The sequence below is a fragment of the Rhinatrema bivittatum genome, chromosome 19, assembly GCF_901001135.1.
Source record: "Rhinatrema bivittatum chromosome 19, aRhiBiv1.1, whole genome shotgun sequence".
In the NCBI taxonomy this organism is placed as follows: Eukaryota; Metazoa; Chordata; class Amphibia; order Gymnophiona; family Rhinatrematidae; genus Rhinatrema; species Rhinatrema bivittatum.
The window spans coordinates 42,087,664-42,100,882 of record NC_042633.1 but is presented as its reverse complement, the minus strand read 5'-3'; the positions used below and the strand labels follow the sequence as shown (position 1 = coordinate 42,100,882).

General features: G+C 55.7%; 1 protein-coding gene across 3 annotated transcripts in view; it reads right to left on the bottom strand.

Moving 5' to 3' along the window:
• NFIX (nuclear factor I X) overlaps window positions 1–13,219 on the bottom strand; it is a 151,334-nt gene that overhangs the window by 23,023 nt on the left and 115,092 nt on the right. For all 3 annotated transcript variants that reach the window (XM_029585516.1, XM_029585518.1, XM_029585517.1), the window contains 4 exons: window positions 2,960–3,022; window positions 1,581–1,655; window positions 1,244–1,364; window positions 986–1,122 (listed from right to left, as the gene is read on the bottom strand). In XM_029585516.1, the coding sequence (XP_029441376.1) occupies window positions 986–1,122; window positions 1,244–1,364; window positions 1,581–1,655; window positions 2,960–3,022 (396 nt within the window). The remainder of the gene's footprint in view (window positions 1–985; window positions 1,123–1,243; window positions 1,365–1,580; window positions 1,656–2,959; window positions 3,023–13,219) is intronic.

The following is a 13,219-nucleotide window of genomic DNA, read 5'->3' as shown; positions in this document are numbered from 1 at the left end:
AGACCCCCAACCTCAGCCAGGCTCACAGACCCCAACCTCAGCCAGACTCACAGACCCCAACCTCAGCCAGACTCACAGACCCCAACCTCAGCCAGACTCACAGCCCCAAACCTCAGGCAGACTCACAGACCCCAACCTCAGCCAGACTCACAGACCCCAACCTCAGCCAGGCTCACAGACGCGAACCTCAGCCAGACTCACAGACCCCAACCTCAGCCAGACTCACAGACGCGAACCTCAGGCAGACTCACAGACCCCAACCTCAGCCAGACTCACAGACGCGAACCTCAGGCAGACTCACAGACCCCAACCTCAGCCAGACTCACAGCCCCAAACCTCAGGCAGACTCACAGACCCCAACCTCAGGCAGACTCACAGACCCCAACCTCAGCCAGACTCACAGCCCCCAACCTCAGCCAGGCTCACAGCCCCGAACCTCAGGCAGACTCACAGACCCCAACCTCAGGCAGACTCACAGACCCAAATGTCAGGCAGACTCACAGACCCCAACCTCAGCCAGGCTCACAGACGCGAACCTCAGGCAGACTCACAGACCCCAACCTCAGCCAGACTCACAGACCCCAACCTCAGGCAGACTCACAGACCCCACCCTCAGCCAGACTCACAGCCCCAAACCTCAGGCAGACTCACAGACCCCAACCTCAGCCAGACTCACAGACCCCAACCTCAGCCAGACTCACAGACCCCAACCTCAGGCAGACTCACAGACCCCAACCTCAGGCAGACTCACAGCCCTGGCTTCTCTCTCTCTGTGTGCAAACGTCCCTGCTGATGGCCGCAGGTAACCAATGTGTCCCCGGGGGTGGGGGGGGGGGGGGTGCCAGGCCGCAGGGTGCACAGGGCAGGCGAGCGGGACGCCGCAGAACGCACCACACGTGCAACGTCCGCCGCTACATAGCGCTATTGTGCACGTCAGACTTCAGGAGCCGGGCGGCCCTCGTAACGGGGGGGGGGGGGCCCCTACCTGCGTCCACGTCATTGGGCCAGCCTGCGGATTGGCTGCCGGCCGCGGCAGGGGAGCGTCCCGTCCCCGGATAGAAGACGTCGTCCACGGGGCTCTCCATTTCGCTGTCATCGATGGATTTCGGGCGCTTCGTGGAGCTGTTGTTTTGGGGGGGGGGGAAGAGAAAAGGCAGCTGTGACACGGCTCTGGCAGCCCCCACCCCCCCGGTCAGGCCTCCATCCCTTCCCCCTCCTCCTCCTCCCTGCCCAGGGGCCTCACCTGCTGGATGGGGGGGAGGTGAGGGATCGCCGCCCCAGCGTCACTTGGTTTATGTTGTAGTAGCCGGGGCTCTCCAGATCCGCCAGAGAAAAGTTCGGTCCCGAGGCGGTGGCGACCGGCGCTGAAAGGCAACGAGAGAAGGATTAGGATGCAGGGGGGGACGCTGGCCTGGCCGGGGGAGGGAAAGCCCCCCAGGCCGGTCCTGGTTTTCCCCCCCCACCAGGCACGGCACGGGTCCCCGGGAGTGAGGCCCCCCCCCCCAGCATTTTCAGGGGCCGGGAATGGGTTTGGCGTGGGGGAACTCCTCCTCCCCCCCCCCCGCGCGGGTTGTACTCACTTTGGGAGACTCTGACCAGCTCCGTGACGTTCCAGACTCCCGACGTGACGAAGCAGTCCTGGAAATTGAAATGCCCTGGGGAGGGGAAACAAGGGGGGAGAGGGGGGGTCACGGGTTGCGTTAGCTCCGGCGGGGGACGCGGACGTCACGCTACGGGCGAGGCACGCAACGGCGGGGGGGGAGCGAGGGCTGTCGGGGGCCTGAGCCCGAGCCCGCTCCTTCCCGAAGCAGCTTCAACATCCAAGGGCCTTTACTGGCTTATCTGAAATCTGCGTTCACTGCCCAAGGCGGCGCACCTCATTTCAACCAAAACCAGGCCCTCACACATGCACACACACACACCCGCCCTCTCCTCCCCGGGCCCGGGATGGCAGGGAGCACCATCTTCTAAAGCACTGCCATCTTATTCTCCTGAAAGGGGAGTACATGCGTCAGGGTTCACGTCGCCCTCCCCCCCGCCAGTACTCGGGTCGAGCGGCGCTGGGCCCGGGTCTAGGACCTCGGCGGGGTTTCCAGCAGGGGAAGGGCGGATGCCAGCCGGGGAAATCCGTGATCCGCCACCCCGGCACCCTTAAAACTTACACCGAAGAAGATGAGTCCCTGATGAGAGCAGGGTGGCTGCGCATAATGGTTCCCCACCCCCCCGTGCGACTCGGTGAAATGAGGCAGGGGCGGGGGGAGGGGGGTTGCTCCTCCGTGCTTTTAGCAAGACTGGAGGGCTCACGCAGCCACGGGTTGGTGAATCCGTGGTAACCGCAGGCTGCCACTGGCCCGCCTCCCACGTTCATCAGGCTGGCTCGGGGAGAGCCTCGACCCGTCTCACCGCCCCACGCCCTTCCCAGCCAGGGATTCGGGGGAGGGAGTGGAGGGGGGGATGGTCTCCTCCTCCCAGCTGCTACAGCTGTTAAGTGGGCCTGCACAGCCGGCAGCTCCCGAAGGGTGCGCTTCAGCATCTCTCCACTAGGGGGAGCAAGGCAACGCCAAGGACAGGGCTGGTTTTCCATTGCAAGCTATTTATTAAAAACACTTTTGTTTGTTTGTTTTTTTCTTTCAGTGAGAAACAGTTCGTTAAAGCCCCACGCGGGCAGCATAGCGACGCAAGCAAAGCCGGAATACACATCACGGACGGCTGGAGAACGGATTCAGGGAGAGAGAGAGAGGGGCCTTTCCAAACGAGGGGGAGCGTGGCCCCTAACGCAACGCGTTGGTGCTCCCCAAAAAAAAAAAAAAGAACAACGTAAAAAGCTGCGTGCAGTAAGATGTCGTTAGGATGGGGAAGACTTTCGAAATGAGCCCGGAGGAGGGACAGGCAGCAGGAGGCGCTGTTACCCGTCCAGGGGGGGGGTTTCATGCAGCCCAGCAATTCCCCGTTTCCTTACCATTCAAGGGGGGTTTGATATCCACGTCTACCTGTTGATTTGCTGCTTCTGACTGACCCGATTCTGTCAGGAGGAAACAGAGAGAGAGAGAGACATTATTATATATCTTTTCTCGCCTTCGCTTAAGTATTTTAGAAAACCCAGGGCCGGAGCGCAGAGGAGGACAGAGCTGACAGGTGCTCCGGCAAGGGGCACTGCTGATGTCTCTCTGGTGAGAGGTCTCCAGATGTTTCTCCAGCGGTGCTCCGGCTGCGCACGCCAGAGCGTGGCACACAGGGTGGAGTCCGGGCGCGCTAGCCCTCCCCGGAGACCCGGAGCCACCTCTCCGGCTCCAGGCAGAGGGACGGACGCACGGCGGCAGAAGCCAAAGAGCCAGAAACACAGAGCAACGAAACCACCAACCGACTTATGGAATAATATATGCAAATGACCCATTATAAGATTAATTACCAACATGCAAATTACAGTTTACTTTAAAAGCTGCTGGTGATGAAAAAAGAACAAAAACAAACAAACAGAAAGACAAGATAATTCTCCAGGGGCGGATTTTGAAAGTGGAAGGAGGAGAAGCGAGAGGGGGAGAGGTGGTGTGGGATGGGGGGGGGGGGGAGGAGGGTGGCACACCACTTACGGGTGATAATTCTCAGCGAGCACAGACTTCCCTCCATCCGACACCCAATCACGCGGGACTCCTGCTTCCAAAACGCACGCCCTCGGCATACAGAGGCACGGCAAGGGAGTGCTGCAGGGGCCCTGGGGTGCTATACACTGCACTGATAATGCACACACTGCACCGATAACACTGACAAGGCACACACTGCACCGATAACACTGACAAGGCACTGATTTACCAAAGGATCACACACTGCACCGATAATACCGCCAAGGCACTGATTTACCAAAGGAGCACACACTGCACCGATAACAATGACAAGGCACTGATTTACTAAAGGAGCACACACTGCACCGATACCACTGACAGGCACTGATTTACCAAAGGAGCGCACACTGCACCGATAACACCGACAAGACACTGATTTACCAAAGGAGCGCACACTGCACCGATAACAATGACAAGGCACTGATTTACCAAAGGAGCACACACTGCACCGATAACAATGACAAGGCACTGATTTACCAAAGGAGCACACACTGCACCGATAACAATGACAAGGCACTGATTTACCAAAGGAGAGCACACTGCACCCATAACGCTGAGAAGGCACTGATTTACCAAAGGAGCACACACTGCACTCATAACGCTGAGAAGGCACTGATTTACCAAAGGATCACACACTGCACCCATAACGCTGAGAAGGCACTGATTTACCAAAGGATCACACACTGCACCGATAATACCGCCAAGGCACTGATTTACCAAAGGAGAGCACACACTGCACCGATAACAATGACAAGGCACTGATTTACTAAAGGAGCACACACTGCACCGATAACACTGACAAGGCACTGATTTACCAAAGGAGCGCACACTGCACCCATAACAATGACAAGGCGCTGATTTACTAAAGGAGCACACACTGCACCGATAACACTGACAAGGCCCTGATTTACCGAAGGAGCACACACTGGACTGATACCACTTGACAGGCACTGATTTACCAAAGGAGCACACCACTTGCACCGATAACAATGACCAAGGCACTGATTACCAAAGGAGCACACACCTGCACCGATAACAATGACAAGGCACTGATTTACCAAAGGATCACACACTGCACCCATAACGCTGAGAAGGCACTGATTTACCAAAGGAGCACACACTGCACCCATAACACTGAGAAGGCACTGATTTACCAAAGGATCACACACTGCACCCATAACACTGACAAGGCACTGATTTACTAAAGGAGAGCACACTGCACCCATAACACTGACAAGGCACTGATTTACTAAAGGAGAGCACACTGCACCCATAACACTGAGAAGGCACTGATTTACCAAAGGATCACACACTGCACCAATAACACTGACAAGGCACTGATTTACTAAAGGAGAGCACACTGCACCCATAACACTGACAAGGCACTGATTTACCAAAGGAGCACACACTGCACTGATAACACTGACAAGGCACTGATTTACCAAAGGAGAGCACACTGCACCCATAACACTGACAAGGTGCTGATTTACCAAAGGAGAGCACACTGCACTGATAACGCTGACAAGGCACTGATTTACCAAAGCAGAGCACTCTGCACCGATAACACTGACAAGGTGCTGATTTACCAAAGGAGAGCACACTGCACCCATAACACTGACAAGGCACTGATTTACCAACAGAGAGCACACACTGCACCCATAACACTGACAAGGCACTGACTTACTGTAGAAGAGCGTAGTGCACTGATAATGCTGACAAGAGGTCAAGTTACCTAAAGATCGCACACTGCACTGATAACTTTGAAAAGGTGCTGATTTACTATAGCAACACACTTCATTAATAACACTGAAGGGAATTCTGGGTATTGTAGTTCCATTGTTCCGACAGGGGAAAAAAAACCAATTCAAGACTGCCAATCCCAGAATCCTTTCCCCACGTATTACGCAGAGGCGCCTAGAGCAGCTCCAGGTGCATGGTACCTTGCAGTCCTCAAGCCCCGGCAGTTAAGCTCCTAGCCCTAGTGATGCCTGCCTGAAAAGCCAGGATGCTAGGCTGCGAATTACTTTTAACACACCGGCGGACGCCAAGTTGTGTTTTTTGTTTCGGAAGGGGGAGGGAGGGGAGGCTGGGAGCCACATGTCTTGTGCGGTGTGCTCGGGGACGACTGGGCCTGACACACTCTTCCCTCTGTTTGATTCCTGGCAGCCATCTTAGAACTTGGCAGCCATTTTAGTAGCTGGCGGCCTGCGGGAGCTCCTGAAGTGATGCTGCGCATCATCTACTGGGCATTCCCTCATTCAGCCCCGAGGCCTGGGGACAAAACAGTGGAGAGAAGTGCGTATGTGTGTGTGTGCGGGGGGGGGGGGGGGGGGGGGGGGGAGGGCGAGTGTCAGAAAAAGTCCAAAAACTTCCACCAAAGCATCTTTGCTAGGCCTCTTTCCTTGTTTGGGTTTATCGGCCGAGACTGTGTACAATGGCTAAGATAAATGCCTGGGGAGGGGAGGCTAATAGGGAGGGGGCCTAACACTGCAGGTCAATACCAGGGTTGGGATTTTTCCTTTTTTTTTATTGACAGGATACAGATGCAGGGCTGGCATCCGAAACCTCGTAAGCGGGAGGCCAGATCCCGAAGGCCTCGAAACTCTCGGCCTCCGCAGGTGGACGGATGGACGGACATCCGGAGAGATCGCGCTCCACAGCCGTGCCGGCTTTCTGTCCCAGGCCACGCATGAAAGATATTCAGGGGGCTGGAACGCCCCCCCCCCTGCATTTTACCCCAGCTCCTGAATTATTATTATTATTATTATTATTTTATGCGATGGTGCGGGGGAAGTCGATCACGGCGCTGGGAGAGGGGAACCGGAATCATCCCCTGCTCTTTGAAACTCTGTCATCTCCGGTCCTGCTTTTCCCCCCAGGCTCCCCGCCCCCTCTGGGACTACAAATCCCAGAATGCAACGGAGAGGGTAAAACAGAACCGGATCGGCCTGCCCAACAGATGAAGGGAAAAAAAAAAAAAGGACTCTGATGGTAAATCCCAGGAATTTGTGCTCGCGCCCCACAGGAGAGCCGGGACACGGGTCTGGGTCAGCCCCTCAACGCGGACCGGAATTTGCATCCTGGGCTGTTTCAAAGCCCCAGCACCGCCGCCGCCGCCACCACCACCACCGCAAACCGTGCTTTCAGAACGGGCGTTTTACGCTTCATAAACACGGCGATCCCTTTACACCTTTCCGGGGTGAGACCCTGCATCCCCAGCCAGGTCCCGAGAGCCACCGAGCTCATCTCTCGCACCGGCGAGAGCGAAGGGCGCGACGATGGGACCGCAGCCGTCGCGCGGCCCGACGTCTCCGTGAAAGCTCTAGCGGATATAACTGACGAAAATAAAAGAGCTGACGATGCGGGCTTAAGAGCGACGCAAACGCTGAGAAACTAAATGAGCGATCGTTCTGTGCAGTGGACGGACGGCCTCTCTCTCTCTCTCCCCAACGCCAAACCGATGCATTGGGGGGTGGGGGGGGGGAATCAGACGAGATTTCTGGAAGTTCACTGTTGAGTCCTCGGTGACTCTTTTTTTTTTTTTTAGATTGCCCGAGTCCAGAATCGGGCAGAGACCTCCTGACCTCTTTGCGATAGGATAAATGTCACGAGCAGAAAACCCCTTTTCTTTTCCCCATGACCAGGACTGGCTCGGTCACCTCCACTGTCCGTAGGGAGGCGGGAGCTGGAAGGTTCAGGCGAGGAGCCCCCTTGGTGATGAAACAGAACCCGATGCCTTTCCTCCCGCTGGGGTCGGAGGGCATCCGCAACTCATCCCGTCCTCTTGCCTGGCTCCTATGGCTGTGGTTGACGACCTTGATGCTGCCTCAGGAAGGGTCTTGAGTGGATCTATTTAAAGGCGTTGCACCTTCGTCCGCTCCACCGAGATGAAGCTCGTCTCGGGCACAGATACTGGGGGCCTCCTCCTCCTCCTCCCAGGAGCATCTCTTCCCGGTGGTGCGCACTGGAACGAGCTGTAGGTTTCCTCGATTTCTTTAAAGCAGGTTTCGCGGAGGAGCTAAGTCTGGACTTTCTTGTATCCTACGCTTTCATTTTGAAGACGTGCATTCCACTTCTCATGACATTTTGCGTTCGGGTACCACAGGGCTTGCAATCGAGGCTTGCTCCAGAGGCAATAAGAGACAAAAGTGACTTGCCCAAGGCATGTCGGTGGGACCAGCGAGATCTGAATCTCGGCTTGCACTGCTCGCACCACTAGGCGGCTGCTCCTCCCCTCGTGCACCGTTTAGGTGCCTCCGTAGCCTTCAAGGTGTCTGGGAAGTCTTCTTTTGGTTGCGCGACTTCCGAGTTAGTGCCAGGGTAAGCCAGGTCCTCTGGTGGAGCAGGACACTCCTAGGCGGCTCCGGGCGTAAGCATCGTTTAGAACGGACGACGACGGTGACCGTCGGACGCAGAGGTTAGGAGAGGAGGCCTCCCTGGACCGAGGGTGCTCTCTCTTCTGAACTCGTCCATGTGGAATGAGGCGATGAAGGCTCAAGCAGGCGAATGCTCCCTTCAAAGGGAAATCTCAACCTCGCAATCACGGCGCTTGAAGGGAGGAGCATTTGAAATTAGGATGATCGAGCACATTGGCTTTACAAGAAGACGAAGGCCTTTCGACTGCAAAGTTCTCCCCGGCTCCCCCCTCTCCCCTCCACTATACCGAGCTGTAATGGCCGTCTTGGGTGGGTCCAACCACAAAGCTGAAAGGATCGTGTGGCAAAAGGTTATTCCACTATTCGGACTGCATTAGCCTCTCGTTCCAGGATACATATAATGAACTTTGCTTCGCCCGACCTCGGAAAGAAGTGGGGTTAAATATCGACCGACAGTGCCACCCGCCCATGATTCATCCAGACCCATCCGGATTGCTCTAAGGGAACGGAGAGAGGGACCAGGGCCGACACGGAGCCAGGGAAGGGAGCACACCCCGAGCCCTAAGCGATGCCGTCGTCTGCGAGGAGGCGGACGGCCATGTCTACCGCGCGGACCGCGCCCCTGCCTGACGGGGCGACCGCCGGGAAAGCCACGACCGGAGCGCGACGGGGCCAGCGCCTTTCCACAGCGGCGGGGCTGGGAACCGCTCTCCCCGCCCGCCACCTCTGAGCCCAGCTCATAAAATGGAGGTGCAACGCCCGTCCTCCGAAACGCCGCTCTTGGTGCACGCGGAGATTTATTTCTCGTCCTGGGGCAGGCGGGCATTGCATTTGTGGGGATTGCATTTATGTCTCCTGTTCTGTGCTAGTGACACGGGCACCCGCTGATGGACCTGGCTGGGCGGTGAAGGGGCCCCTGGTTCCCATTTCAACGAGGGCCACGTACCTCGCAGCGGGAGGGGGGGGGCGCATCGTGGACGTCAGAATAACGAGCGAGCACGACGGCGGAGCGCGAGGCTGAGGCAGGAGTCGGGAAGCGGGGAGAGGTCAAGGCTCTCGTCTGCGTGGGGGAGCGGAGTTTGCGGAGGGCCCCTGGTGCCTCGGTTGTAGAGAGGGCCACACAGGCACTTCCCCCCGTGGTAGAGGGGCCTCTGACGTTTTAAACATCGTCGGCGGCGGGAGGGGCGGGTTCTGAGGGAGTAAATTTCTCACCTGGGGACCTACTTTATCGGAGGAAAGGAGGACCCCCCCGGGGGCAGATTTCGAGTTGTAAAGAAAAGATCATTTGCCGGAGCGGCAGGAGCCTGTCCCGGCGTAACCAGCGGTGAGAGAGAGAGCTGGCCCCTCATCCCCGGATCAGCGGCGAGGGCCAAACCTGCCTGAGTGCTTCTCGCGCTCTACCATGTGCAACGTTTTCATTTCCGCTCATTACAGGGCAACGTGAGCCAAAGGAAGGCAAAAAATAAAGACCAGAATCCGCCCAGCCGAGGTTTCTGCCGCTCCGTGCAGGCCGCCCCCAAGTGCTGGTGATATACCAGTACCACCTCCCCCCTAAACCATCAGAGCACCCCATGCCAGGATTTATAGCACTGAGTTACACTAAGTCCTGCTACTGAGTCTTCACCTCCTCTCCCGCCTGAAGGTGTGCTCAGAGCTTTGTGACACACAGATGGCTGTGTGTGTGTGTGTGTGTGTGTGTGTGTGTGCGTGTGTGTGTGTGTGGTGTGTTTACATATATATAAAGTGCTGTGGGATACATGGATGTATGTCTAATCGTATGTAAACGTGGAAAGTGCTGTAGGATACATGGATGAGTGTGTAAATGTATGTACACATGTAAAGTGCTCTGGGATACACGGATGAGCGTGTAAGTGTATGTACTCATGTAAAGTGCTCTGGGATACACGGATGAGCATGTAAGTGTATGTACACATGTAAAGTGTTCTGGGATACACGGATGTGCGTGTAAGTGTATGTACACATGTAAAGTGCTTTAGGATACTCGAATGTGTAAATGTATGTATACGTGTAAAGTGCTCTGGGATACATGGATGAGTGTGTAAGGTGTATGTACACATGTAAAGTGCTCTAGGATACTCGAATGTGTAAATGTATGTATACATGTAAAGTGCTCTGGGATACACGGATGAGTGTGTAAGTGTATGTACACATGTAAAGTGCTCTAGGATACTCGAATGTGTAAATGTATGTACACATGTAAAGTGCTCTGGGATACACGGATGAGCGTGTAAATGTATGTACATATGTAAAGTGCTCTGGGATACACGGATGAGCGTGTAAGTGTATGTATACATGTAAAGTGCTCTGGGATACACGGATGAGTGTGTAAGTGTATGTACACATGTAAAGTGCTCTGGGATACACAGATGAGCATGTAAATGTATGTACACATGTAAAGTGCTCTGGGATACACGGATGAGCGTGTAAGTGTATGTATACATGTAAAGTGCTCTGGGATACACAGATAGGTGTGTAAGTGTATGTATACATGTAAAGTGCTCTGGGATACACGGATGAGTGTGTAAGTGTATGTATACATGTAAAGTGCTCTGGGATACACAGATGAGCGTGTAAATGTATGTACACATGTAAAGTGCTCTGGGATACACGGATGAGCGTGTAAGTGTATGTATACATGTAAAGTGCTCTGGGATACACAGATGAGCGTGTAAATGTATGTACACATGTAAAGTGCTCTGGGATACACAGATAGGTGTGTAAGTGTATGTACACATGTAAAGTGCTCTAGGATACTCGAATGTGTAAATGTATGTATACGTGTAAGTGCTCTGGGATACACGGATGAGTGTGTAAGTGTATGTACACATGTAAAGTGCTCTAGGATACTCGAATGTGTAAATGTATGTACATATGTAAAGTGCTCTGGGATACACGGATGAGCGTGTAAGTGTATGTATACATGTAAAGTGCTCTGGGATACACGGATGAGTGTGTAAGTGTATGTACACATGTAAAGTGCTCTGGGATACACAGATGAGAGCATGTAAATGTATGTACACATGTAAAGTGCTCTTGGGTACACGGATGAGCGTGTCAGTGTATGTATACATGTAAAAGTGCTCTGGGATACACAGATAGGTGTGTAAGTGTATGTATACATGTAAAGTGCTCTGGGATACACAGATAGGTGTGTAGTGTATGTATACATGTAAAGTGCTCTGGGATACACGGATGAGTGTGTAAGTGTATGTATACATGTAAAGTGCTTCTGGGATACACAGAATGAGCGTGTAAATGTATGTACACATGTAAAGTGCTCTGGGATACACGGATGAGCGTGTAAGTGTATGTATACATGTAAAGTGCTCTGGGATACACAGATGAGCGTGTAAATGTATGTACACATGTAAAGTGCTCTGGGATACACGGTATGAGCGTGTAAATGTATGTACACATGTAAAGTGCTCTGGGATACACAGATAGGTGTGTAAGTGTATGTACACATGTAAAGTGGCTCTAGGATACTCGAATGTGTAAATGTATGTATACGTGTAAAGTGCTCTGGGATACACGGATGAGTGTGTAAGTGTATGTACATGTGTAAAGTGCTTTGGGATACACAGATAAGCGTGTAAATGTATGTACAGGAGATAAGAGGTCATGCAGGACAAGGTCCCCCGAGTCTATTCATTTATGATATAGGGGGGCACGCTGGGGGGGCTACTGTGCTGCCGGTCTCGCTGCCTCCCGCTCCGGCTTTGCTCTCTGGATGCCCTCTACAAAGCCGCTCTCGCTCTCGCTCTGCTCCCCGCTCCTCTCCTCTCCTCCCTCCCTCCCTCCCACACGTGTCCTCCTGCCCTGCTTCGTGCTGGCCCGGGCCCAGCTCTGCTGCCTCCCCGGGACGGGCCGCGCTCCCCACATATGGAAGGAATTCATGCTAAAGACGCGATTAATCTCAGCCAGCCGGAGAACGGCTCTCGCAGGGAAGTTGTTTTTCGCTGTCAGGTCTCCAGCGATGCAAAGCCAACCCCCATAAAACCTGGCGGTGGTCTAACTGCAAGGTTTCTCCCTCACCCCCCTCCCGTTCCCCCCCCCCCCACCGAGCCGCGGGGGGGGGGGGGGCGGGGAAACTCCAGCCAACCTTTATGGAAAACCGAGCGTGGCGCCCTTGGAAAGGATTAAAACCGGACTCAGACTGCGGCTCGCGGCGTGCTCAGCTCCGAAGCTGCTTTTCCCCCCCCCCCCCCCCTCCCCGGGGTCTCCGGTGAGAGGCCGCGGCGATGTCGCGGTGCGCGGCAGGAATGCGGCGACGACGACAGCACGGGGGGATCGGGCGGGGAAGCCTGTGATGTCATCGTGCACAGGAGGGAACGTCGCAGTGACATCACACACTGGGCAGGAGGAGGTCATGCCCGGGGAGTGGCGGGTGGGGGGGGACGCGTCACTCAAGAGAGGAGGAGTCCGTCGCCTGTCTTTAAATAACGCTGAGGCGGGCCCCCCACTGCCGCGCGCACTCAGTCCACTGACAAAGTCTTTGCAGTTTCCTGGGAGGCGGGGAGCACTCGCATGACGCAGTCTCTGCTCTTTTTTTCGGGAGGTGTTTTTTGGGCAGGGTTTGGGGGGGGAGGGGGACCATCCTGTGCCTTAGCGACGTGCGCTCGCGCTATTCACTCTCGTCTCCGTCCCGGGGGCGACTCTTGGGCCTCGGGGGGGGAGGGGGTGACTCTCACGGTCACGCTCGGGCCTCCGCCAGCAACAGAAGACCACCCAGCAGGGCCGGTGCAAGGTTTCCGCACCCCCAGCCTTGCCGGGGACCCCCCACCCCCCCCCCCCCCCCGCCGCTGATAACCCACCTGCGGTCGTGCGGGAGCCTGGACGCGGGGATCCAGAGCCGCTGCGCGCTCACAAGTCCCCTGCGGCTGGAGGCACACGCCGGGAGCAGGAGGAGCCGGCGTGACGCAGACCCAGGGCGCGCCGCAGCTCACGGACCGCTCCTTATTTTATTTTATTTATTTTTTGCAACAAACGGCGCGCGCTCCTTTTACGAGGCTCCTGCCACCCACGCCAGGCGCGCGCGACGCGTCAGATGCCTCTCCGGGAAAAAGCCTCCGAGGTTGCTGCAGCAGTCGGGGAGCAGAGGCAGAGAAGAGAGCGACGGGGGGGGGGGGGGGGGTATTAAAGCAGAAGCACCGACTTGCTAAGGGGGGGGGGGGGGGGGGGTTCGTTTACGGCTTCCCCGTC